The sequence below is a fragment of the Microtus oregoni genome, unplaced genomic scaffold (genome assembly GCF_018167655.1).
Source record: "Microtus oregoni isolate MIOR12 unplaced genomic scaffold, Mior012 000029F_ref0000214, whole genome shotgun sequence".
Taxonomy (NCBI): domain Eukaryota; kingdom Metazoa; phylum Chordata; class Mammalia; order Rodentia; family Cricetidae; genus Microtus; species Microtus oregoni.
The window spans coordinates 3,837,194-3,865,044 of record NW_024543088.1 but is presented as its reverse complement, the minus strand read 5'-3'; the positions used below and the strand labels follow the sequence as shown (position 1 = coordinate 3,865,044).

The 27,851-nt window shown below is 49.4% G+C and overlaps 1 protein-coding gene across 3 annotated transcripts in view; it reads right to left on the bottom strand.

The window, feature by feature from the left end:
- Positions 1-22,757, bottom strand: part of Daglb (diacylglycerol lipase beta) — a 36,871-nt gene extending 14,114 nt beyond the window's left edge. The window contains exons 1-8 of one of the 3 annotated variants that reach the window (XM_041678222.1): positions 22,616-22,757; positions 20,036-20,187; positions 12,962-13,133; positions 10,231-10,489; positions 7,058-7,180; positions 4,668-4,795; positions 1,256-1,382; positions 253-336 (exon numbers count right to left, since the gene is read on the bottom strand). In XM_041678222.1, the coding sequence (XP_041534156.1) occupies positions 253-336; positions 1,256-1,382; positions 4,668-4,795; positions 7,058-7,180; positions 10,231-10,489; positions 12,962-13,133; positions 20,036-20,187; positions 22,616-22,710 (1,140 nt within the window). In that variant the 5' untranslated portion in view covers positions 22,711-22,757. The remainder of the gene's footprint in view (positions 1-252; positions 337-1,255; positions 1,383-4,667; positions 4,796-7,057; positions 7,181-10,230; positions 10,490-12,961; positions 13,134-20,035; positions 20,188-22,615) is intronic. The other 2 variants (XM_041678223.1, XM_041678224.1) reach the window with 2 other exon arrangements.
- Between the last annotated feature and the right edge of the window lie 5,094 nt (positions 22,758-27,851).

The window sequence follows — 27,851 nt, the reverse complement described above, 5'->3', positions numbered from 1 at the left end:
TGTGTTGGAATGTGTTGGCACCTCCGCTGCCAACAGCTGGCCATTAAGTGGGAACCACCTCCCCGTGTTTCATCAAGTCGGTGTTCCACAACCCACGCTCACTTCCTGGCTCCAGTGCTTCCCCTGGTTACCTCACACAGTGGCTTTCTCTGTTTCTATTGAAGATTTCCTCTGCCCCAGCACCCACCCGTGGCTTACTCTCTGCTCCCCAACAGTGTCCAGATCTGAACCTGTCAAACACGGCGGCATTACCTGGAGAGACATGGTTCCTCTCACAGCAACCACCACGGCCTCTTTTCTGTGATCCAGAACTACTATGAAGGGCAGCTCATAGACCTGGAAGAGAAGAAGCCAGCACAAGGCCTGACCCATGGGTCACAGAGCACCACCACCAACAAAGAAACCTGCGTGTCTGTGACCTGGTTTTCTATCCTCCTGCCTCCCAAGTGCTGGGGTTGTACACATCACCATACCTGGCAACTTCACGAGGTTTTTTCTCTTTAAATTACATTTATAATGTGAGGGTGTGTGTGCGCGCGCATGAGCATGTGTGTGTCACAGCATGTGTGAAGAAATTAGAAGACAACCTGAGGGAACTTGTTCCCCTTCTATTGTGTGGGTCCCAGAGATTGAACTCAGGTCCTCAGGCTTGGAGGCAGACACCTTTACCCACTGAGTCATCTCACTAGCCCGACTGTAGAAGACTTAGTTCTGCCAAGAGATTCTGTAGGTCACAGAGTCTGAAAACAGTTGCCCTCTACCAGGTTTTGGAGTAGAGAAGAGGTTGGAGAGCTGCTGAGCAACGCTAACCACAGATTTGAAGGTGGTGGGGAGGTAGGGGTGTGTGTGTGTGTGTGTGTGTGCGCGCGCGCACGCACACGTGCGCATACACTCGAGTGTGACTTCCATTCCAGGCTTTGTGGTACAGGCTTGTATCCCAACTGTTTATGAGGCTGAGGCTGAAGGAAAGCAAATTGAAGGCCTATTTGGGTCACAGGCTAAGCTCTGGGCCAGCATATAGGCAACTTAGAACATTTAGAAATAAAAAGTAAAAAGGAGGCTGGGGATGCAAGATGGTTCAGTGACTGAGATACTCACTGCTAAGCCTGATAACCTGAGTTCAACACCCAGGACCCATACGCACGCATGCATGCATGTGCACACGGGCTCGTGTGTGCGTGCACACACACACTCCTCCCACTAGAGCCCAGAGGACTCTCGGACCCACATCTGGACACCCCGTCTGAGACAGCACCTTGTCGTGAAAGCTGATGTGAATGAAGTCCCTGTACTGCAGCCCGGTCGTCTTCAGGATGGAGGCAAAGTGGCAGTTGTGCTGGTCCCCTTCAACTGCGTCATACTCCGTCTCTCTGCTTCTGCAACTGAAGGGAAGACAAAGAGCTGACTGGCAGTCTGGGCCCCCAGCCAGAGCACAGTGATCCCCCCTCTAGGATTTATCTAGAAAATTCAGGGTGGGGGAGGGCCGACCACTTCTAAGACAGTCTAAGAACAGTTTCTCAAGTCGCAGGGAATGGAATCCATGGTCTTGCGCATGGGGTAAACACTTTTTCACTGAGCTACATTCCTGACTCTTCTTTCCTTCTTTTCTTTCATGTCTCTATGTGTGTGCGCACATGTGCATGTCCATGCATTCATTCATTTCTGTGTGTCTGTGTGTGCACATGTGCAGGCCCATGCATTCATTCATTCGTTCATCTCTGTGTGTTTGTGTGTGCACATGTGCACGACCATGCATTCATTCATTTCTGTGTGTGTGCACATGTGCAGGCCCATTCATTCATTCATGCATTCATTCATTCATCTGTGTGTGTGGGTGTGTGCACATATGCATGTCCATGCATCCATGGAGGCCAGAGGAGGTCATGGGATTTCCTACTCTCTCATTCTGTGTTAATTCCTTTGAGACAGGGCTTCTCACTGAACTGGAGCTAGGCTGGAGGCCAGCAAGCCCCAGGGATCCTCCTGTCTCTCTCTACCTCACCCCCACCATAAGGGACACAGGCAGAGTCGGAACAAGCTTTTTCATGTGGATGAGGGGCTTTGAGCTCCAGGCCTCCTGCCTGAACAGCATGCACGTCACTGACTGAGCCACCTCTCCAGCCCCATGACCAGTAAAGACACAAGGATTGCCTGTGTGACTTCGGGAGCACTGGGGATCAAGCATGAGAACAAACTGCCCTGTGGCTGGGTTCAAGGGCTCGCAGAGGGTGAAAGTGACAGATACGATATAGGAAAGGTCATGCCAAATTTCTGTGTCGGGTCAAGAAAATGGCTCAGCAGATAAAGGCACCTGCTGCCAAGTCTCATGACGTGAGTTCAATCCCTGGGATCTACATGACAGACGGAGAGAATAAACTCCTACAAGTCGCCCTCTGCGCTGACATCCATGGAAACACACACACAAATGTAATTTAAGTTTTTTTCTTGAACTGTCAAACTGTCGACCAGGGAGTCCTGCAGGCCGCAATGCCCCAGAGGGATGGACGCTAAGCACTTAGATCTCGGTTTCTAATTAGCATCTCCACCTTGCAGGGTGAAGGGCAGAAACCATTCCAGGGCAAGCAAAGGATGCAATTTCAACTCCTTTCATCAGGATCCTTCCATCAAAGCCAAGGTGGCTCAGTGGGTAAAGGTGCGTGGTGAGTGATTTCACACGAGTTCCCTCCCAGAGCCCACGGTGAGGCAGGAGGTCAGAAGACAGCACTGTCGTTTGCTGTGGCATACACGTACCCACACACATCTCAGGCGCATGTTAATGATAAATAAAACCTGAAATATTTCCATCAGAAATGCAGGAGGAGGCCATGTGTGGCGGCATGAGCCTGTAATCCTAGCACTTGGGAAGTGGAGGCAGGAGGATCAGGAGGCCAAGGGTATCCTTGGCTACATGACATCCTGCCTCAAAATCACCAAAAAACAAAACAGGTAACTAGGGAAGTGCTCAGAAAGTGACAGGGACCCATCAAAAGGACACAGGAACCAGCCTGCAAAGTCAGGCTGGGGCATGTGAATACCAAATACTAATTATAGAAATGACAGTAATGAACCGTGGCTGTGGATGAAGCAAGAAGCATGTGTTGGAAGTGATACCAAGGATCTTGCTGCGCAGCAGAAGAAATGGTGATTTGAGAAAAACAGCAAGTTCCCACCCACTCTAGTCATGATTGACTGAAGTAAGAACAAAGGGATGCTAAATCTGGACCTGGTGGCTGAGGGCTCGGCTTAATGTGAGGATGCTTTCCCAGCATGAGCAAGGCCTGGGTTCAAGCAGCAAGGAAAAGAGTAGGGCTGGTGTTTAGTGGGTAAAGAACACAGGCTGTGCAAGAGGATCAGAGTTCGAATCCACAGAACCCATGCCCTGTGCCAGACAAGGCTGTGAAAGTCCTGGAACCCAGCACTGCGAGGTGATGGGTGGAGTCAGGAGGATGGCTGGGACTACCAGCCACCCGCTTAGCTCCAGACTCAGGGAAAGACCCTGTCCTGAGAGAATTAAGTGGAGAGAAGGACAGCAGGACACAGACATCCTCCTCTGGTCTCCAAACCCTACACACGCATGTGAACATGCATACATGTTTGGACATATACCACTGTGAGATATTACACACATACACATTATTGCGTATTCAAGTTACCAGTCAGTTAGCAACCAATTAGAGTATTGATTTTTATAATTTTACTACAATGAACATCCTGAGGAAATTCTGCCAAGTTGCTAGCAGACCTTTATCCATTAAGCATGAGATGTTGGCCCAGTGGGAAAGGTCCCTGCCGCCAAGCCTGACGTGAGTCTGAATCCCAAGAACCACAGTGGGTGATAATAGTTTCCTCAAAATCCCTCCTGCCTTCAGAGATTGAACATTTTCCAGACCATGTGATCAAGTTAATAATATGCCCTGAAAAGGCAGGCATGGTGGCACATGCCTTCCACCCAGCACTCAACCTGCTGAAGTCTAACCCGCTCCTGAGAGGACCGGCTTCAATATGCTTGTATTTCCCATGTAATCAGCATCTACAACCTAAGCCAAATGCATAGCTCCACTCTCTTTCCTGTTGGGTTTTTGAGACAGGGTTTGTCTGTGTAACAGGCCTGGCTGTCCTGAACCTCACTCTATAGAGCAGGCTGGCTTGAACTCAGAGAGCTCTGCCAGCCTCTGCTTCCCAAGTGCTGGGTTTAATGACATGCGCCACCACTGCCTGGCCGCATAGCTCCACTCTTCCACGCTGGCCCAGTAACCATTTGCTGAAGCCGCCAACAGGTTGAGAGTGACCTTACACAGTGACGATCCCACGAATGCTGGAAACATGTGGATAAAGGTGACAACATCTGTACGTGGTTCTGAGCGCTGTTCTGGGGCAGCTAGGGTCAGTAAGCTTTTTCAGAAGTTGCAAGTGCCAGGTGTGGCGCAGGCCTTTAATCCTGGCATTCGGGAGGCAGAGGTGGCAGCCTCATCTATATGATGAGTTTCTTTCAGGCTAGTCAGGAACAACATAGTGAGACCTCAAAACTTAGAGCTAAGGCATGAAATCTCAGGACACAGTCACAGCTCCAGAAAGATTCTAGGAACAGGACTTAAGACTCCATTCTATTCTTGGATGCTTTCTCTTAGAGGGAAATTCCATGAGAAGCTCACACTAGGCTGACCTACCAGTCACCACCAATCCTGCAGAGCCCGGTGAACGGGTTTCTGTAGATGTAGAGAGGCCATCCGTAGGCGGCAGCTGCAAAAGGCATGAAGTGATGGCAGTTCTCCACTTCGGCATCCAAGTCGGCTTCCTGGGGGAGAGGAGGGAAAAAGCCTTTTAGTGTGTGGCATCCATGCAAGGGATGAACCCGGAGATCTGCGTGTCCCATAACCCGAGCCTCGGGTGTCTGTCTCCACCTTCTACCCATTAGAACCATGTTTGCTGGACCCACCCAGCTGGCTGGTCCTCCAGCCTCCAAGAGTCCCCTACCTCCAGCTCCCATCTTGCTATAGGAGCCCCAGGATCACAGAAGTGCTCCATTACGTGAATTGGGGGGGGTGTCCCCACACTTGTGAAGCAAGCCACTTAGCCTGCTGGGTCACCCCCACCCTCACACCAAGAGGTCTTGCGCTCCACCTTCTAACCCTTCCTGCTTTTCCTCCTTGACTCTCGAACATTCCTTTTCTCCCCATGTGTATTTGTGGGGTACCTGCGTGCATGCGTGTTCACAGGGTGTGGGCACCTGTGTGTGCATCTGTGTGCACATGGACACCCAAGGCTCACATCGAGAATCTTCACTCTCCCACCTTATTTGCCAAGGCAGAGTCTTTACCTCAAACCCAGACTTGACCTAGCCAGCTTGCCTGAAGGCTACCCCACCCCCATCTTTACCTTCCAAGGCTGTAATTACAGTTGGGCCAGCACACCCAGCCAGCATTTACATGGGTTCTGAGGACCCCAACTCCAGCCCTCACAGCTGTGTGGCAAATAGAGTTAACAGCTGAGCTGTCTCTCCAGTCTTTTGTAGGGGGAAACTGGTATTTGTTTTGAAGACAGGGTCTGTGTACCCTGGCTGTCCTGTCCTGGACCTTGCTATGTAGGCTAGGCTAGCTTAGAACTCAGAGATTCACCTGCTTCTACCTCCTGAGTGCTGGAATCGAAAGCATGTGCCACCACAGCCAGCACTTGTTTCTTGAGACAAGGTCTCTCTATGTATCTCTGGCTGGCCGGGAACTCTCAGATCCACCTGCTTCTAAACAGCCACCGGTGGACTCCACCGGAACTGTGGCGAGGAAGGCAGGGGTCCCTGCTCAGTCTTCTGGCTCCTGTCAGAAGTTCCTGCCTAGAGTTCTTCATGGCTTTCCACGCTGGACATGGGCAATTTCAACATCTGGAGGAGGCATGCCACTGGGGGAGGGTTTTGAGGTTTCAGAAGACCGACACCATTCCCAGAAGCTTTTTCTTTGTCTCACAGTTGTGTCTCAAGATGTGAGCTCTCAGCTTCTATTCCAGCACCACGCCTGCTTGCTGCTGCTGACAGTCATGAGCTCTAGACCTCTACAACTGTAAGCCCCCAATAGATGCTTTCCTTCATAAGTTACCTTGGTCCTAGTGTATCATCACAGCAACAGAAAAGTAACTAAGACACAGATTCCTGCCTGGAGGACTCCACGGCTTTCGACCCCAGTGACACGGGTGCAGTCACTGCTGGCAGAGGGATACAGTCTACGGTTTCTCTGCCATACACTCTATGTGCTATTTTTCTGTTTTTTGTTTTTTTTTTTTGTCTTATTTTTGAGGATCTGGGAACATGGCTCAGTGATGGTACATGTGCCTAGTATTTATAAGACTCTGGGTTCCACACCCAGCAATACAAGAAGGGAGGAAGGAAGAGAGAGAAGAGAGAGGAAGACAGAGGAAGAGGGAGAGAGGGAAGGAAGGAAATGAGTGAATTAGTGTTGTCCCTTCTACTGTGTAGCCTGGGATGGCCTGGAACTCACAATCCCCCTGCCTCTGCCCCCTACTGCTGGAATGCAGGCATATACTTCCAGGCCTGGCATGACTTTATCTTTGGAAAACAAAAATTCATGGCAGAAAAAATTTCATCAAGCAAAGCTTGAGCTGTTTCCGCTTCCTAAACCTGGAGAAGAAAACACACTCTGAGGTGACTCAGGCCCCATCCCAGAAGGAATTCTTCCAGAACATAGGACCAAATATTGACTTCCCTACAGCGCAACCTAGACAATAAGATGGAAGTAAGCTTCCTGTACCTGGAATCTAGGTGAGAAAGTTGGGTTTCGGTCCAAAGGCTACTGAAACTGTTCTTGGCTACTTCTCCTGCCTCTTCTCCCTTCTCCCATCTGTCCCTGTCTTCCTATCATTCCTCCCCTTCCCTCAACTTCTCTCCTCTTACACAGGGTCTATTTCTAGCCTGGGGCTCCCTACATAGTCCAGACTAGCCTCCTACTCACAATTCTTCTGCTTCCTCTTCCTGGGTGTCCCACGGCCAGCTTTAGCTGTATGACTCTGAAGGTCTACATAGACGCACGAATGTTGGCGGTGTTGTCATTACCTGAGACTGCCCTGGAAAGTGGGTGACGACCTCCTGAGGCTCCAGGCTGCTGCTGATATTGTCCTGTTGCTGGTGGAGAAGGGTGAAGCCTGCTGCAATATCACTGGGCACCAGGTCTGTGTCCTGGGTGGGAAAGCACAATGGCCTGCCGTAAAAACCCATCAGATGGTCCAGAAACCTCTTAGCATTCAGTTAAACAGAGTTCACACACAGGCTCATTACATAGAAAAAGGTATTTATTATTTTCTATGTGTCTGAGACAGTCTCATGGAGCTTAGGATGGCCTCCAGCTCACTAAGTAGTTAAAGATGACGTGGGATTCCAGATCCTCCTGCCTCCACTTCCCAAGTTTAAGCATGAGCCACCACACCCAGCTTAGAGAGTATTTAAAGGGACTTCTGTGTGTGTGTGTGCGCGTGCACACGCATGTACACATCCATGCATACCACATGAGTGGGGGATCCCCTGGAGCTGGAGTCACGGGCATTTGTGAGTTAAACCAATGTGAGTGCTGGAACTGAATCCAGGTGTTCTGTAAGAGCAGGAGCTTTAACCACTGGGCCGTCCCTCCATTCCCTTAAAGATCCTTTAAAGAGCATTTTCCTTTGCGGGATTCCTCCTAGATGTGAGCTTAGCATTTTTCCTATCTTGTCCCCAAACAAATATGCTTGATTGATCATTTTATCAAAATTTGATTTTAAGTGACTTAATAACTATTTCTGTTTAAAAAAAATGTGTGTCTGTGTGCAAGTGCACGCACGTCAGAGTACGTGAGTGCCGGTCCCAGGCTGGTGCTCTCCTGAGGCAGGGTCTCTGTTTGTGCTTGCTGAACTCGGTGCTCCGGTTCTAGCTAGCCTGTGAGCTTCCGTCCTAACCACAGGCACGCTTATGCTGATGTGCACAGGATCAGAGGTGTGCACCACCATGCCTGGCCTTCTCATCTCTTAAGCTGATGGGAAGTTTGCATTGATACATACTGAGGCAGATTCATGAGGGTGAACATATGATTACTGGGTACACTGTGCCAAGAATGAAATCAGAAACTAGTAAAACACCAGTGAGACTTCTCATGGAAACAAATCTGGAAGTTAGAAATCCTCTCTCAGCTGGGCTTGGTGGCACATGCCCAGAATTGTAGGACCCGGACGGCTGAGGCATGAGGATGGCAAGTTCAAGACCAGCCTGAGCTATACAAGGAGTCCTTAGGTCAAAACGTGAGGGAAGGAGGAAGAGGAGGAGGGAGGGAGGGCAGGCGGGCAAGCATCGGCAGGCCACAGGATGAATGATGGCCCAGGGGGGTAAAGACACTTGCTGTCAAGCCTGACGACCTGAGTCTGATCCCCAGAACACAGAGTTGGAGAGAACCAACTCCTGCATGTTGTCCTTGGGCCTCCACCTATGTCATACAGGTATCCACTCACACAAAATAAATGGAACTAAAACCAAAATAGACTAAAGGAAATTTCCACCAGTAGCAGGATCTTCTAGCCCACAGGAAGGGCCACTGGGCCTCTGATGGGCAAAGGATGCGTGAAGCCTTGGGTTCCACCTCCAGCCCTTCAGAAAACCTGTCTTGGACCAGGTGGTGGCGGTGGTAGCAGCAGTGTACACCTTTAATCCCAGCACTGGGGAGGTAGAGGCGGACGGATCTTTGAGTTTGAGGCCAGCTTGGTCTACAGCCAGGGCTAGAGAGAAATTCTGTCTCAAAACAGCAACAACAAACAAAAACTATCTTGGTGGAGCACACCTGTAATCTCCGCACCAGGAGACAGAGGCAGAAGGTCCAGGATTTCAAGGCCCCCCTCAGCTACATAGTTCAAGGTCAGATTCAGCTACAGCCACAGGAGACTGGTAGTGACTAGGTACCTTCTCTTCTCTTCTGGATATCTTGAGATTGGGTTGAACCGCTCCTGTAAGATTTAGGAGCATGGCTCAGTGGGTAAGAGTGCTTGTTGCTCTTCAGTTCAGTTCCCAGCACCCCCGTCAGGTGGTCTCACAACTCCCCGTAACTCCAGCTCCTGGGGAGCCGATATCCTCTTCTGCCCTCCGTGGGGTACCTGCACGCACGCAGCACACGCTCACACAGATGCAAGTAATAAAAATAAAACCAAATTTAAAAAAAAAAAAAGCTTTACAGGGCACACCTCTTGTGCTGTCCCATGTCCCATGCTACCTCTCAACAGTTACAAGTCAGAGCAAGAGGAGACAGGAAGGCGCACAGGATGTCGAAAGGAATCTTCTCTCTTACTTGGGTTTCAGTACCAAAAACAACAGTTACGACACATCATTACACAAACACATGGAGAGGCGAGAGAAATGAGCACGTCCAAGTCCTCGGGCAGCTCATCCTGGAACAGCGACTCCCTTGGCACCTCCGTCACTAGTCACGGAAGGGGGTGGCAAATATTTAAATTACTTTCTACATTTCTTGTGTGTTTGCGTGTGTGTGCAGAGGTCAGAGGACAATGTGGGGCCTAGGGACTGAACTCAGGTCACCAATCTTAGCAGCAATCGTCCTTACCTGCTGAGCCATCTTGTGGAATGAGAAATTGCTTTCTGATACTCCCCTGCCTGTACGTGTCTACCTGCTGACTGCGCCGGATGGAGGAGACATAAGAAGACAACTAGCAAATTCTTTCCTAATGGACACGTTGTGTGACTTAGTTCCTTAAAAAACAACGCACAAGCTGGGCCGTAACAGACTAGTGTCAATGAAAGAACACACCTGGCTGTCAAGAGAAGGGCCGAGGGCTGGGCTGGGGCTCAGCTATAGTATAGCACATGCCAAGATGCATGAAGCCCTGGGTTCCATCCTTAGCACCAAATAAAATAAACCGGGGTGGGGGAGCGTGCCTGTAATCCCAGCACTGAAGAGGCAGCTGAAGGAGGATCAGAAGTTCCAGATCATCCTTGGCCACACAGTCAGTTCCCGGTCATCCTGGGTTACAGGAGACCCCTGCCCCAACAAAGCAAAACAAACAAGAGGCAGCAGGAAAGGCGTGGCCATCCTTGCGATTAACTGCTGCCTGCCAAGCCCGCCCAGGCAGTGTACTCCCAAACCCCATGACCAAGGGGTCCAGGTCCTCAAAGCCACATTACAGTCGCTCACATGGCTTTGTGCAGCATGCTCAGCTTCCCACGGAAAGAGACCACAGCAGATCCCGTCTGCTTACAGAAAAGTAGGTGGAGAAAAGGTCGGCCGTGCTGGAAAAAGCAACCCTCGCGTTGTCGTCCTGCACCACGCAGCAGCAACAGAACATCACTCTGGTCTCCCACACGCTTTTGGCCGCTGTCTTCAGGCCAGTCAACAGCTGGTTTGAGTTGTTACTGTCCAGGTGCTCGGGGCAGCCCAGAGGATGTGGAGACGTCATGCCGCCCAGCGGATCAAAGACAAAGAAGATGGTGACCATGGTGGTTGCCATGACAATCCAACTGCAAAAGTAAAGCATGGGAAAGGCTTGGTGACTGAGAAGGCGGGGTGGCCCACGTCCCCTGCAAACACACAAACTAAGCCTGCTTCTATACTGCCGAAGGAGAGACAGAACTCTGAGAACCCCACTGAGACAAGCAGTTTTCTTCTAGAGAGTTCTCTGAGGGTCAGAGAGAGGACTCAGGAGGTAAAGGTGCTTTTGGACCTGCCTGGGGATCTGCATTTGATCTCCAGGGAACACATGGTCGAAGAAGGAGAAAATCAATTCTTGCAGGCTATTCTCTAACTTCCAACATGTGCCATGTCATACACCACACATGACTAACTACACAAATAAATATAGAAAAAGAAAGACAGTTCCTCATAGCGTCCCACAAAGGCCAGAGCTCTGAGAGAAAAGCCCAGAAAGGACACAAAGGGCTGAGTGTGTGTGTGTGGGGGGGGGGAGGGCAGCACTGTAGCCTAGACACAGACGCCACTAGAACTAGTTCTCCAGGAGCCCCTGACCGTAATCCAGCTCCCCTCCGTGTCCTGAGGGTCTTCGGAGTAAAACTGAAGAGTTTCCACATTATCGAACACTCCAATAAGTGTCCCCCGGCCCACATTTAACTATTTCTATTTGTGTGTGTTCTGTAGTGGATATGTGCGTGTGTGTAGTGGTCAGTGGTTAACCTTGATCAGTCTTTACTAACACAGGGCTCTTACTGAGCATACAGCCCAATGACTAGGCTAGGCTGCCCATGTCCACCACCTGAAGTGCTAGGAATCCGAACTAATTCCTACTGCTCTCATGACAGGCTTTACTAACTGCTCCACTTCCTCAGCCTGAATTGTTTCTACACCGCCACAATGTGCAAGGCCCTGTGTGGTCTCCACTACAATGATGCAATGCAGACGCTGCCATCCCTCCCTGCCTGCCGTCCCTGCCTGCCTGCTATCCCTGCCTGCCTGCTGTGCCTGCCTGCCTGCTGTGCCTGCCTGCCGTCCCTGCCTCCCTGCCTGCCGTCCCTGCCTGCCTGCCTGCCTGCCTGCCGTCCCTGCCTGCCTGCCATCCCTGCCTGCCTGCCTGCCTGCCTGCCTCAAAGATGGCAGCACCAGCACCGGCCTCCGCTTCTTTATTCATAACAAAAAGGGACAAAACTAGACTACTGTTAAGATCTTTAGCTTGGTGGTGAGAGGGCTCAGGGGGTACAGGCATCTGCTGCTCAAGCCTGACGTCCCAAGTTCAATACCTGGGACCCATGTGGCTGAAGGAGAGAACTGACTTCCACCAAGTTGCTCTCTGACCTCCGCATGTGCAATAGAATATAACCATACTTCCCCACATAAATAAACAAATGTAAAAAATTAAACTTTTTTAAGTAAAGAAGATGTGAAAACTGCATTCTAGCCCTTATTACACCACCAGACAGTGGTGGTGCACACCTTTGATCCCAGCGTCTGGGAGGCAGAGGCAGGAGAACTCACAGATCTCAGTGAGTTGAAGCCAGCCTGGTGTACAGAGTGATTTCCAGGACAGCCAGGGCCACACAGAAACCCTGTCTCAAACAAACAAACAAGCTTTATTAGACTATTATACACCATCTCAATTCCTGGCACTGGTTCTCCCGACCTTTAACCTTCATCTCACCTTTAACCTCCACCCTTTCCTTTGACTGTGGGCTTCTCTCTGTGTAAGATTTATTTATTTTTATATTATGCATGTGTGTGTGTCTGTGTGCGTTTGCATGTGGGCACAGGTGCCTTGGAAACCAGAAGAGGACATCCCTAGATGCTGGAATTACAGGCAGCTGTGAGCCTTTTGATGCGAGTGCTGGGAACCAAACTCAGGTTTCTCAACAGCAGCAAGTGTTCTTAACCACTGGGTCATCTCTCTAGTACCTGCCCCCCCCTTTAAAGAATTTATTTACTTATTTTATCTGTGTATATATGAGCTGAGAAGTAGCTGGGGCTCCTCTGAACTCAACGCTCTTGGCCGCTGTCTTCAGCCGGTCAACAAGTGGCTGTTGAATATGTAAGTAAGAAGGTATCCTCCATGATCAATTTCCACCTTCTTCCTTTAAGGAGGATCTCTTCCTCCGAACCTGAGGCTCATGTGTTCTGGGCTAGGCTGGAAGGCTGGAAGCCCCAGGGATTCTCCTGTCCCCAGAGGTGAATGTGGGAGGCTTAGTTTTTTGCACGGATGCTAGGAATTGAGCTTCGGTCCTCACAATAGCATGGCAAGGACTAGTAACTGCTGAGCTGTCTCTCCAGTCCCTCTTCCTTCTTCCTTGCAGAAAAGTGAGGTTGGGAAGAAAGTGAACACTCACAAATGTAAGCTGGAAGAGGAGTTATTTCTCACGGTCTAAAAGCCATCCTTAAGTTTTCATGAATTACTCAGAAAGTCCCCACTCTGTGTTAGAAAGTCCCCGGGACATCAGGGTGTTACACTGCTCGGAAACACACCTGAGAAGCCAAGAGGAGGGAGACCTCACCTGACAATGACGGTGGTGATGATGCCAATCACAACTGTCTTGTCACATTGGATACCTTTTGCCACCCAGAAGGCCCCCAGAGAAGCCCAGACCATTTCTGGCAGGAAGAGCGCCAGGCGGACATAAAGCAGCTTAGCCATAGACTTCCGAGGTCCAGGGTTACAAATGGTTCCTGAAACACAGAAAAGAATGAACTGCTCACGAGCCTCCTAAGATGCAGAGCTGCCTGTCTGCAAGAAGACAGCTGGGGGTGGGGTGGGGGTGGGGGCTGGAGAAATGGCTCAGCTGACACAAGCGCCTGCCACAGAAGTATGAGGACGTGAGCTTAGATTCCAGCATCCACATGGGGTGGTGTGTGTCTGTAACCCGAGGGCTGGTGCGAGTGGTCCCTGGGGCCCACTGGCCAACCAGCCTAGCTGAATCAGATTAACTGAGACCCAGTCTCAAAAGGTAAGGTGGGGCGTGACTGAAGACCTCCCCGTGATGCTTATATGCACCTGTAAGTACACACAGACACAGACACACACACACACTACAGGAGCTGGAAAGGCTGCTTAGCAGTTAAGATCATGCATTGCTCTTGCCAAGGACCTGAAATTGGTTCTCAACACCTATAGCAGGCAGCTCACAACCCCACATAAATATCTCCAGTTTCAGGGGATCTGACCCCTCTAGCCTCCACGGGTACTTGCACTCACACATAAACCACACACAGTCACACACACATAATTTAAACATAAAGTCAATCTTAAAAAGAAAAGAATATAGCTACTGAACATCTCTGCATTTTGCTGTACCCACCATCGGGCTCCTTATACTTGGTGACATGTGCCAAAATTAGAAAGCAAGCGATAACGCCGACTGGTCTTGGCACACGCCTTTAATCCCAGCACTCGGGAGGCAGAGGCAGGCGGAGTTCTGTGAGTTCGAGACCAGCCTGGTCCACAGAGCGAATTCCAGGACAGTCAGGGTTACAGAGAGAAACCATGTCTTGAAAAACCAAACAGGGGCGAAAAAAAGCAAAACAAAAAGAACAGAAAGCACATGACAAACTGAGGGATGGGAGGCTGACAGAAGCTTCAGGTCCACCTCTCAGACTCACTCAGAGTTACGACCGTGTCTGGGCTCTAAGGACTACATAATCGCTGCCCAGACTGGAATACTCCTGAGAAACTGAGAGTGGCACCGTGGGTAATTACACTGCAGCAACCGGCATACAGGAGGGCTGCCCCAGGCAGGAAGGGAGACAGATTAATAGCCAGGAAAATAAGCTTCCCGCCTACTGAACACCTTACCAAATATTTGTACTGCTAAATACTTTAACATCAATTATGCTCTAATTCTCACAAATTACGGGCGAGTCATTAACTCATCTTACAAATGAAGAAATTGAGGCTCAGAAGATACGTGTGGTGTGTGTATGTGTTTGTGTGTGGTGTGTATGTGGTATCTATGTGTGTGGTATGTGTGTGTGTGGTATATATGTGGTGTGTACATGAGTGGTGTGTGTGTCCGCTATCTCCCATGGAAGCCAGAGAGGAATGCTGGGTGCTTTTCTCTTTCACTCTTCACCTTGGTTCTAAAAAGGATTTATTTTTAATTATGTGCACATGTCTGTATGGGGAGATGGCACGTGAGGTACATAGTGAAGCCAGAGGCTTTAGAAACCCTTGACCTGGAGCTGCAGGCAGTAGTGAGCTGCCCAGTGTAAGAGCTGGGAGTTGAACTGGGATCCTCTGCAAGACCTCTGGGTCATTTCGCCAGCCTTCCACGCTTTAGTTTCTCTAGGCTGGCTGGCCGATGTGCTCCAGGTGTCTGCCTGGCTCCACTCTTCCACACTGGGATTACAGGTGTACGATGGGAACAAATCACGGATTTAAAATGTTAGTACTGGGGGCTGGCTCAGTGAAGGGCACCTGCAGCTCTTGCAGAGACCCTGAGTTTGGTTCCCAGCACCCACCTGACCACCACACTGACCTCCAGTCCTGGGGACCCGATGCCCCTTCTGCCCTCTGCAGGTACTCCCACAGATGTGGTATCCCACACACAGACACTCACACATAATTAAAAACTAAAAATAACTCTTTAGTGCTGGACATGACAGCACACACCGTTAACCCCTGAAATTGGACGTAAGTTCAAGGACAATCTGGGTGACATAGCAAGTTTCATGCCAGCTGGGGTAACATGCCTGTCTCCAACAAGCATAAAACAATGTAAAAAAAAAATGTTTTTAATTATGCACTATCAAGCCTCCTGCTTGGCATTTACACTGTAATTGGTTTTTAAATTTTCATTTACATGTATTTATTGTGTGTGAGCACATGTGTGACATGGCAAGAGGAGGTCGGGGACACCTGCCGGAGTCGGCTTCCTCCTCTCAGAGGTCCCAGGCTGGGCACAGCAGCTCCTTTACCTGCCGAGTCTGGCTGGCCTCACGGCGTTCTCACTCTTCCTCTCTGAGGAACAAAGGAAGCCCGTCACTATGGAACAGTGGCTGAGACCCTAGAAAAACAGGAACCCAGGCCTGCACTGGGCTGGTAGGATACTAAATATGGACACATTCTAACATGGTCAGCAGCATCAGCGATTGGGACTTCCACATAAAAGCCTCTGACGCAACATTTACCAAATACACAGGCCGACAAAGATGGAACGCGTTTAACTTCCCGGAAGATGAACGAGATACTGAAGGAAGCTGCAGCTACCTAGAGAAACACTGTTTTAAATTCTTGGACAATGTCATGTGTATGTGTGGAACATTTTGGTCACTACCCCTCCCTGCTCCTCCCACTCCTTCTGGGACCCCTTCTTCCTGAGAAGTCCGCTCCTAGCTTCGTAGCTTTTGCTTTGTTTTGCTTGTTTGTGATTCACCGAGTTTAACTAGGGTGACTGCTTAGGCACGGGCAGGGAGTTATTCCATGGAACACGGGCAGTTTACCAGGGGCTACATCACTGAAGAAAAATGACTCCCCCTCCTTCAGCAACCATTAACTGCCAGCAGTCCCTGAGCTAGAGGTGGGGTCCTCATGAGTCCCTCCCCACCCTGTGACAGAATGTTGATGGCCTCATCTGGTTTAGATCTTAGAAAAACACATTTTTAAAGACAAAGTTCCACTCTGTAGACCAGGCTGGCCTTGAACACACAAGAGATCTGCCTGCCTCTGCCTCCAGAGTGCTGGAACTAAAGGTGTGCACTACCATGTCTGGCTAGAAAAACACTTTTATTTCCATATTTACTTTTCCTCCTCAGGATAAATAGGCTGGCAGAGACCCCCGGTTACTTAGCAGATATTCCAATTTGATGACTCTGACCTTCAGAGACACTGCTGTATTAGGCTGTACTTAACAAAGACTTCCTAAAAGTGACCCAAAGTCCCTGCCTGAAAGCAACAAAGAGAAAGTCTATGCGACAGATTTATGAATGACAGACACCTTAGCCACTGCAGCCATCTTCTCTGACACAGAAGTTGAGCTATGAGCTCTTCAGACACAGGGAGACAAAGGACCCTACCCAGACATGGTGGGTGGCAGTCCTCACATGGAATGAGTTCTTCTGTTAAAACCCAGCAGCCTTGAATGCAGACCATCCTCAGTTATCCCCTATATAGTAGCAACTATAGGGTTTCATGGGGGGAAGTTCTGGAGGTATGAGCCTTTGATCCTAGCCCTCAATTGGGAAGCTGAATAGCACCCTGAATTTGGGCTACACAGTAATATCCTGAAGAAGCAAAGAAAACACCTCAACAAAAGCAAAACTGTCCTTAACTATGCCACGCATATCTATGGCTATGAAAAAGAATCATCTTGGCCCTTCTTTCCACAAACCATATAAGGAAGGTCACAAGCACTCCTGTGTGTATGCAAACATATAGGTAAAAACTGATTAATACACAAATATTGTCACACTGGCCTCCCCAAAGGTTTGGCTAAATACATCCCCACCAACAAATCAAGCTGCCTATTCATTTCCAGCTCCTTATGCAATGACGCACTTATTTTAATGTGTGTGTGTGTGTGTATGTGTGTATATGTGTGTGCATATGTGTGTGAGAGAGACAGTGTGTTTGAGTCTGAATCATTTATTTATTTATTTTGGTTTTTCAAGACAGCGTTTCTCTGTAGCTTTGGGACCTGTTCTGGAACTAGCTCTTGTAGACCAGGATGGCCTCAAACTCACAGAGATCCACCCACCTCTGCCTCCTGAGTGCTGGGATTAAAGGTGTGCGCCACCACTGCCCTGTGGGTCTGAACCTCTTAAAATAAGAAAAAGTCTTCCTTTATTCTTCAGGCCCTTTACTATTGTTCTACTGACCCAGGGTTCTTCCCTTATTTCCTACGAAAGCCTCACTGCTGGGTCTGGTGGCCATGCCTGTGATCCCTGTGCTAGGCAAGCAAAGACAAGAGAACTGCCCACTGCAGTTTCAGGCCAGACTTCATCTCAGAAAGACCTGGGCTCTGACTCAGGTGGAAGGGGTTTGCCTCATATGTATGAGGCCCTAGGTTCAATCCCTATTGATGCAAAAAAAAAAAAAAAAAAAAAAAAAAAAAAAAAAAAAAACCAAAACAAAACAGAAAGAAAGAAAAGAAAAAAAGAAAAAGATTGGTATATCTATCTATCCATCCATTCATCTATCCCTGTATGTACCTTTTTCCCCATGTGCTACAACCTCCCCACATCTTTTCTTTAATTTTCTTCATTAAAATTCGTGTGTGTGTGCACGCATGTATGTATAATTTTTTTTTTGAGACAGAATCTTACTACGTAGCCCTGGCTGGTCTGAAATTTGCTATTTAGACCAGGCTGGCGTCAAACTCAAGAGTCACGTACCTCTACCTCCCTGAGCGCTAGGTTTAAAGTCGTGAGCCACTGTGTCCTTAAGAAGTCTTTTCTTTAAACATTTATTTGTGTGTGGTGGACATGTGTGCTGTCACACATTTGTGGAGGTCAGAGGACAACTTGTGGGGATATGTTCTCTCCTACTGCGTGGGTCACAGGGCACGATCATCAGTACAGGTTGCAAACATCTTTACCCACTGGGCCATCTCACTAGCCAAAAATCTTACCCATGGCACTGACTTTGTTTACTTATTCATGTTTCCAGGCAGGGTTTTACTATGTAGCTCTGGCTGTACACTTACAACAGTCCTCCTGCTTCTGGCTCCTACGTGCTTAGACTACAGGCATGATCAGCAGCATGTGGGCTGACAATTTAGCAAAATGTGTTACTTATAACCAAGAGCAATTAAAGGAACTAATTTGGGGGTCTGGGGGTGGTACTGAGGCCACTGAGCTCATCCCCAGGGTCTGAACTAAACTTTTTTTTTCTTTTCTTCTCCCCCCCACCCCACTCCCCACCTCCTGACAGAGTTTCTCTGTGTAGCACTGGCTGCCCTGGAACTCGCTCTGTAGACAGAGGCCTCAAACTCAAGAGATCTGCCTGTCTCTGCCTCCCAAGTTCTGGGATTAAAGGTATTTGCCACCACAGCCCAGCTAAACATTTTTTAAATTTCATTTTTATTCTTGTATTTGAGCCCCCCTCCGTGTACACTGTGTGCATGCAAAGCCAGTAGAAACCAGTAGATTGCATGAGACGCCAGGAATTAGGATTACAGAACGTTATGAGCCACCTCATGTGGGTGCTGCAAACAATTGTGTAAGAGTAGGAAGTGTGGGGTGGAGAAATGGCTCAGAGGTTAAGAGCACTGGCACTCTTCCAGAGGACCTGAGTTCAATTCCCAGTAACCACTTGGTGGCTCACAACCATCTATAATGAGATCTGGTGCCCTCTTCTGGTGTGCAGCAAACATGCAGGCTGAACATTATATACACAAAAAAAATAAATCTTTAAAAAAAATTCAATTCAAACTTGGACAGGAAGGACCTGGATCAACTAACACTGGACATGCAGGTAGGGCTTCTCCAGGACAATCTCCTGTGTCTGCTCATCTTGGCTGTGAGTGGAGACAGCCCCACCCAGAAGAAAAATAAAATCATGCCTTGGTTTGTTGCCAGGACCTTAGGAGGAGGGGTAAACTTTGCCCTAGGAAAGGAATTTTGACAACACCCTGCCAAAAAATTAGGTGGAGAATGATTCAGGGTGGCAGTCAGTGGCGTCAGCCTCCGGCTTTCACACGTGTGCACATGTCCACACAAATGTGTACATACATCACATACACAAAGAAGAAAACACTCTGATGTCAACTGTAGTGATAGCTTTTCAACTATGGAAACAGTCAGAACCTTAGTGAAGGGCTGGGGAGATGGCTCAATGAAGAGCACCTGCTGCTCTTGCAGAGGACCTGTGCCTGGTTCAGAGCACCTGTATGGCGTGGTTCACTACCACCTGTGTGGAATGGTTGACTGCCACTTGTGTGGAGTGGTTGACTACCACCTGTGTGGAGTGGAGTGGTTGACTACCACCTGTGTGGAGTGGAGTGGTTGACTACCACCTGTGTGGAGTGGAGTGGTTGACTACCACCTGTGTGGAGTGGAGTGGTTGACTACCACCTGTGTGGAGTGGAGTGGTTGACTACCACCTGTGTGGAGTGGAGTGGTTGACTACCACCTGTGTGGAGTGGAGTGGTTGACTACCACCTGTGTGGAGTGGAGTGGTTGACTACCACCTGTGTGGAGTGGAGTGGTTGACTACCACCTGTGTGGAGTGGAGTGGTTGACTACCACCTGTGTGGAGTGGAGTGGTTGACTACCACCTGTGTGGAGTGGAGTGGTTGACTACCACCTGTGTGGAGTGGAGTGGTTGACTACCACCTGTGTGGAGTGGAGTGGTTGTCTACCACCTGTGTGGCGTGGTTCACTACCACCTGTGTGGCGTGGTTCACTACCACCTATAACTCCAGGTCCAGGCTATCCGATCCAGTGCCCCATTCTGACCACAGCAGGCACTTACAAGCATGTGGTTATCCACACACATAAACCCACAAACAATCTTAGAAGGAAAAAAAAGACACTGAATACACTCTGAAAGGGTGGACTGTAATGTATAAAAATGGTATCGCAGTACGGCTGTTAAGATAAAAACCCAGCATCACGCAGAAAATGTGGCTCTTTACCTCTCATGCTGACACACACCATGGCCAACACGGTGCATATGATAACTGCCAGGAGAACAAGCAGAACAATCAAGTAGGTGCTGAGCAAGGCTCCACCAGGACAGTCCAGCTTCCTCCTATGCACGAGATACAACGTCAGACTGGCGATCCATCTGCGGACAAAGGAGAAAGTGGGTTCATAAAACAAGAATATGAGGAAATGAAGGGAGTTAATAGTTTCCAACGCAAGGGTAAGGTTCAGTGTGGAATGTAATTTCCATCCATAAAAAGTCCACCCAGAGCCGGACTGCTGGCACACATGTGGTTTTCTGCTCTTACTTTATATCTACTGCAATCCAGGAACTGGGCACGCCTGTAATCCCAGCACCCGAGAGGCAGTGCAGGAGGATCATAAATCAGGCCTGAGCCTGAGTTCCAAGACCCTGCACAAGGAGCCTCCACTTAAAAAGCAAATAAGCAGGGCTGCAGAAACAGCTCAGAGACAAAGGGCACCGGCTGTCTTTCCAGAGGTCCCGAGTTCAAAACCCAGCAACCACATAGTGGCTCACGACCATCTATAAAGAGATGTGGTGCCTCTCATGGCATGCAGGCATACAAGCAGGCACAACACTGTGTGCATAAAAAATGAATAAATCTTTAAAAAACACACAAAGGCTGGAGATATAGCTCAGTTAGTAGGGCATTTACCTGGTGTGCAGGAGCCCTCAGGTTCAACCCCAATGACATACACTAAGTGTGCACACCTGCAACCCCAGCACTGGGGAGGTGGAGGCAGGGGGATGAGAAGTTCAAGATCATTCCCCCCACACACAGTAGAGTTTGAGGCAAACAAGAGATATAGAAGACCCTATCACAAAGCAAAGCCTAGGCAAGCATTCATAAGGGTTCTGCGGGAAAACACCTGAACACCTGCCATGACTTAGAACCATGTGAATTGGAAACCACACGCTGTGTTGCTGAACTAGTCACAGGACGATTTGTACATGTATAGTAATGTGCAGTGTAGCCTACCACAGTCCAAAACCAAGCACGCACAAAGGAAATTATGAAAATAACTCATAGATTCAAAAAGAGAAGCCCTGCGGGCTCCTGGGTACATTTTGTAATTCTGCAGGGAACAGTGATACTGCTCAGACCTCCAGCAGGCAAATTCACCCTAGGGGTACATCAGCAGAGGACAGCACCACTTAGCAAGAATGTCTGCTTTTTAAAATTACATTTATTTACTCTTTGCTTGGGGAGGAGTGTCATGGCATGCCTGCAGAGGGAGGTCAGAGCACAACTCCAAGGAGTCAGTTTTCTTCTTCCACCTGGGGATACAACTCTGGTCACTGGGCTTGGCAGCAAGCACCTGTACCCATTGAGAGATCTTGCTGCTCAAGATTGTTCTAGTAAAGATTCAAACTCCAAGCCGGGTGGTGGTGGCCCATGCCTTTAATCCCAGCACCTAGGAGGCAGAGGCAGATGGATCTCTGGGAGTTCGAGGCCAGCCTGGTCTACAGAGCAAGTTCCAGGACAGGCGCCAAAGCTACAGAGAAACCCTGTCTCCCGCCCCCCGCCCCCAAAGATTCAAATTTCAAAGCCCTAAGAGGCATCATTCCAGGTGATGGGGATTTAGCTCCGTTGTAACGCACTTGCCTAGCAGGCATGAATGAGGCTGGGCTCAAGCATTAGAGGGGAAAAAATGAAGGATTGCTTTGGGTAGCTTTTCTTTTCTCAAGATAGGGTCTTGTGCAGCCCAGTCGCCCTCAATACGTATCCAAGGGTGAATTTGAACTCCTGATCCTCTTGCTGCCACCCCCTAGTCCTGGGATTACAGGTGTGCACCGCCACCACGAGTTTTGTGTGGTGCTGGGGATCCAGGCAAGGGCCTCATGCATGCGAGGTGAGCACTCTACCAAAATGAGTTACACCCCCCAGGTCCTAGATAACTTTTTCTGTCCGTCTTGCATACACCAAGGCTCTGTGTCTGGAAATAACGGCAAAACGATCTGAGAAAAACCCAGCCCTTAGAAGCAGAAAGTTCCTAGAAAGAGCTTCTGCGTTCCCATTCCTTTCCTCCTTGAGAATGCTTTTTCCTAAGAACGCTATTCCTCGTTGCCAGGCATGCCAGGAGCTGACTTCACGCACTAGTGCCGTTTCCCACTGAGCGTGGCTACGTTTTGCAAAACCAACCTATTATACTGGTTTCTGTGAATTGCTCTGAAATTGTAATTGCTCAAATGTTTGTTTTTGTGGAAACAGGTTACTTCGCTACCCGCCCGGCAAAAAACACGGGAGTGATGCAAAGTTCCAAAGCCGGGCTCCTGAAAGGAGAAACCTGGAGGCTACGGATTTTTGGATGCTCATGCTTCCCTCACGCTCCCAGTGCCAGGGTTCCGCGCCGCACCCTAGCGCTCGTGCCCCGCAGCGCTGCAGGACCGGGACACCTGTCAAATGCACAAAGCGATTGCCCTACGGTCTAGGTGCAGACAGACCGAGCTCGGCAGGCGCGGCTGCCGTTAAGCACCGAGGAGGGCGACTTGGATCGCCTTCTGCAGCCACAGCGCGCCCTCCCGCCCGCACGGCGGCCTCACTTACGACAGCACACGCAGGAACAGCTCGAAAGTCCCGGGGAACACCAGGTCGTCGCTGGCCAGGGACCAGCGCCGGCCGAACAGCACCATACCCGGCATGGTGCACCTCCTACTGCGCCGCCCTGAGTCGCGCGCGCCCTTCTGACTCCGTGGGCGTCCAGGGCCTCAGGGCGCGCAGGCGCACGCTTAAGTAAAGGCTCGCGCATGCGCCCTCTGGCCCGAGGCCTGAGCACGCGCATCGATTAGCACGCCGCCGTCTTGGCTCGCTTCTCAGATCCGCTGGTCCGGAAGTTAGCTGCTGGCTATCGACTGCTGATCGGAGGGTGTGTGAGGTTTGTTCCGACGTGGTCATTTCTGTTTAACAGATAAAGATTCGGAAGACCTGAAAAGACTGCTCTCCCCACACTACCGCGGCCGCTAATGGCGAAGCTGGGACTTAATGCTTGGGTCCCTGAATCTTCTAAGCGTGGGGCGACTTTACTGTCATTTGTGGTTCCTTAGGACTCAAGACTGAGTTCAAGTCTGACAGGCCACCCAGCGGTTGGTGAGATAAGGTCTGACTCCTTTTCGCAGCTCCACGGCTCTCCCTTCTCTCCTACACACCGTGGTGTAGCCACCTTCATCCCTGCTCCTGGCCAGTCTCGCTCGTTGCCGTTCTTCCCCACAGCCCCCCGGGTGACCTCGGTGACCGGTCAGACGTAGTCTAGGTTATGCCTAAGACTTGCAAGGCTGCTCTTGGGCACAGAGTACATCTTAACTCTTCGCAGAGATCTTGCTCGCAGAGTATTACATGAAAAGCTCGTAATTTGTGTCTGTATTCCCAGTCTGCCACCTGCTGTCATCTACCCTCACATCACGTACGTTTTAGTTACCCAGTGTTTTTGTGTCGGTGGTGTGCATGTGCGTGTTTTTGTATGTGTTTGGGGTGCACCGTGTAGTAGATGCGTGTGCACGTGTGCTCATGCATGTGGCGGGCTGAGGTTGATATCAAGAATCATACCCCCTCTCCAAATAAAGGCCAGATGGTGATGGCGCATGCCTTTAATCACAGCACTCGGAAGACAGAGGCAGGCGGGTCTCTTCTATGAGTTCGAGGCCAATCTGGTCCACAGAGCTAGTTCCAGGACAGCCAGGCTTACATAGAGAAACCCTGTCTCCAAAAACAAAAACAAAAGACTCATACCCAATAACTCTTCACTTTGTTCACTGAGGCAAGGTCTCTCAATCTAATACAGAGTTTGCTGATATGTGTAGTCTTGCTAGCCAACTTGCTATGGGGATCTTCTGACTGCCCCTTCCTAGGTTGTAATTACAGGTGTACTTCCTTGCCCATCCTGCATTTTCTTGGGTTTCCAGGGATCTGAATTTTATTCCTCACACCAGTTCAGCAAGTCATCTCCTTAGCCCCTCACCCCCAAATTTTAACATTTTCTGTTTCCTCTTATGGAGATGGTACCTTACAGGTATTTTTCTTTTGCCCCCCCCATCCCCCCCACCCCACCACACACACACACACACACACTTATTCTTTTTTTGGTTCTGGGGATTTGTTAGGCCAGCACTTTACCCCAGCTGCTCTGTCTCTGAATCTCTTCATCCAGGTCTCAGGTGTGGTGTCATTATTTCCCAGACGCCTCCGTGAGGCCCTTAGCTAACAGCACAGCACAGCACAGCACAGCATGGGCCTTTTCCTAGCTCTTGTTTCCTTATTGTGTGCTGAATCTCTCCCTGGCCCAAGTGTGACTGCTGCCTGGCATGCTGATAAATTGAGACATGGTGTTCAGGCAGGAGAATTAATTTTAAGGTCAGGACTTCTAATTAATTGAGAAGATGGAGGATCTGTTAAAATGTCTATCCTAAGGCTGGGGATGTAAGTCAGTTGCTGAGTGCTTGCCTAGCGTGCACAAAGACTTGATTTCTACCCCAGCTGCTGGGTAAACCAGATGTGGTAGGACATGCCCGTGATCCCGGTTACTGGAGGTAGAGGCAAGAGGTCATTCTCAGCTACATAGTCAATTCAAGGCTAGCCTGGGCTACTTGAGACTCAGAAGTCTGAAAACAAAGTCCATCTGGGGAGAAAAAAATTTGGGAATCCTTTATGTAGCCTGACAGGTGCTCCCAGGCTGGTGGGAAGATGATAGCGTGTTCAGAATCTGTGTTCCTATCCCTTTACTCCCTTGAGGATGCTTTTCCTGAGAATAAGACTCCTCATCGCTAGGCATGCCAGGACTGACTTCATGTACTGGTGCCGCTTCCCACTGGGCCCACATTTTGCAATAAAAGCTCATCTCACCGACTTCTCTCGAAACCCAGGCACTGTTGGCTACTGTCACAACACTTTTCTGTTTTGCAAGGACAGGCGTTGTTTCCTCACGCTGCTCTTGTTACTGTAGTTGCCCAAAGAGTTTCCTGACATGTTGTACAATGGAGGGACCAGAGGGGATAGCTGTCACCCTTTGCCGATAGACAAAAAAAAGAACTCGTACTCCACCTGAATATTGTGGACATCAAGGGTAGGGTGAAGTTAAATAGAGAGTCACACAGATCTCTGTCCAGCTACTTTTTTTTTTTTTGAAGCAGGGTTTCTCTGTGTAGTCCTGTTTGTCCTGGAACTCACTCTGTAGAGCAGGCTGGGTTCAAACTTGCAGAGACCCACCAGCCTCTGCCTCCCGGGTGCTGGGATTAAAGGCGTGCACCAACTGCTCCTGGCTGCCCATCTACTTTTTAAAAAATAGGTTTGTTTTTGTTTCTCATTATGTGTATGTGGAGTGGGAGTATGTGCATGTGTGCATATGTCTGCGGAGGCCAAAAGAGGAGAGGGCATATATATTATATGTACGAAGTTGGGCTTTCTTGGTCAACAGTCTGTAGTCTGTAACTCTTGCACCAACCCTCAGTGGCCCTTTTGCAATCTGCTTTCCTGGGGAACCTCTGATGGAAGGGCAGGAGGTCAGCATTTAGTGTCTCATCAAACAAGGTGGGCGAATTTTTAAATCTTTGGGTAACCTGGTCCATGTAAGTTGCCTGCTCTAGGGGCTGGAGAGATGGCTCAGTGGTTAAGAGCACTGACTGCTCTTCCAGAGAACCTGGGTTCAATTCCCAGCACCCACATGGCAGCTCACAACTGTCTGAAGATCCAGTTGCAGGGGATCACACCAGTGCACATAAAATAAAAAAATCAAATAAACTTTTTTAAAAAAAAGTTGCCCGCTCTAACTGACCTGGGTCTGTCCATTTAAAAGCAAAGATGTGTTGACTCACCTCTGCCAGTGTGAGGCTGAAGAATACATCCTTCAGGTCCATGTGCACCTGTTTCCCTGGAAGAATCAGACTCATGAGAATCCGAGATCCCAGGTTTGTTCATAGGCAGGAGATGCAGGGTCACTGGCAGGGCACCGGGAGGCCTGTCCCTTCAAACCAGGCAGTATGGACTGCAATTTCCCCTCTTGTTTCCAGGGTCACTGGGTACTGTTTAATATAGAGAAAGATAGCCGAACTGGTTAGTTGAGAAATTATAGGAGCTTGGTGTTGGGCTAGTCCTCGGGGGTTGATTTCTTCTGACGGGGGAAAAGACAACAGTTTGCCGGATATCTTTAAGTTCACCTGCGCCTCATCATCAGAGAAGGTGATAGTGGCTTTCAATCTATGCAAAAGGTTTCGTCCCCATAGGTTCTCTGTTGTTAGACCCCTTTGAGCTACCTCCAGTAACTGGGACCTGCTTACACCTTTACATTTTTCTAACTCGCTTTTAATATCTGGGTCCCATTGGGTAACAAAGGAAATATTTTTTGTTTTGTTTTTCAAGACAGGGTTTCTCTGTCTAACAGCTCTGACTGTCCTGGAACTCGCTCTGTAGACCAGGCTGGCCTCAAACTCACTGAGATCCACCTGCCTCTGCCTCCTGAGTGCTAGGATTAAAGGTGTGCACCACCACGTCCAGCAAAAGGAAATCTTTTTAACAGCTGTCTTTAATCTTTCTAAAAAGTATCGGTGAAATTGCTTAAAGTCTCTTTGGTCAGCATTGGACAGAAGGGGGAAAATCTTCCATCCAGGCTGTGTGGCTTTGCAGCAATGCTCAGGGGCAGTGGTTTGTTTGTTTGTTTGTTTGTTTTGTTTCATTTTTTTGTTTTCTCAAAGAATAATGGGTTTTACAGATCATTGGTTGAAAAAGAGACATAGATTATGAAAGAGAAAGGAGTAGAACTTTCTCTTTTCCTTCAGGCTCAGCCCAGAGGAACTTTTCCCTTCCCCAGGGCTGCTGAGAGCAGGCAGAGTAGAGGGATCTCACATCCTTCCTGTGTGCATTCCACAGGCGTGGGGCCCTGGGTGAGAAGCCAAACCCCTCCCTCCTCCCATGCAGGGCCCAACCCTGACTGAGCAGGAGCCAAGCAACCAAACAAGCAGGTGCTCCTGCTCCCTGAGTGGGGCAGGTGGAGGATTTTTTTTTGTTGTGGATTTGTTTGCTTTGGTTTTTTATTTATGTATTTTTTTTTTTTTTTTTGGTTTCTCTGGGTGACCTGGTAGAGCTGAGACGATTTGAGTCCCCCACAGGATGAGGCACAGGTCTTAAGCCAGGAGGTCCTTACACCAGAGAAAGCCACTGGTCAATACAGAGAAACAAACACATAGAAGACCCACACATATACACTAGACAGCTGGGGTGACCACCACACATACACACACCTGACAGACAAGCGGATCTAGCGACACCTTATACAGATCCCAGACCCTGAATCAGCGCTTGTATCCAACCTCTCCTCCGGTCCAGACAGAAGCCGCCTTAACTATGCTTGTTCCCAGAGGTGACAGACCAAGCAACTTCCTGATTTGTTTCCTTCTGGGGTGGAGGCCTCAGACCCTCCTGAGTCGTTAGGCAGGGATGGTCGAAGGGAGTCCTGGGGACCTGGAACGTCTCGGTCGTACACCCTCTAGGAGCCACTTGACTCTTCCTCACTCCAGGGAGCTCTGAGACTCGCCCCACCCCCACGTCTCAAGGTCTGGTCTCTGGGACCTCAGTGGGACCTCCAGAAATGTGGGGCACTCACCAGAGAAGACTGCTCAGCCGTGGGTCTCAGCCAATAGAAAGTCTTTATCGGCTGGCCGGCAACTCCACTGGGTGTTTGGGATCCCGGCGTGGCGCCGAGCAGCTCAGGGTGGGCTCTGAAGCGCACAGACTATGTTCTGGGTTGACAGACTTCAGTTAACAAGAACAGTCAGCCAGAAGCAGAACTACGGAAACT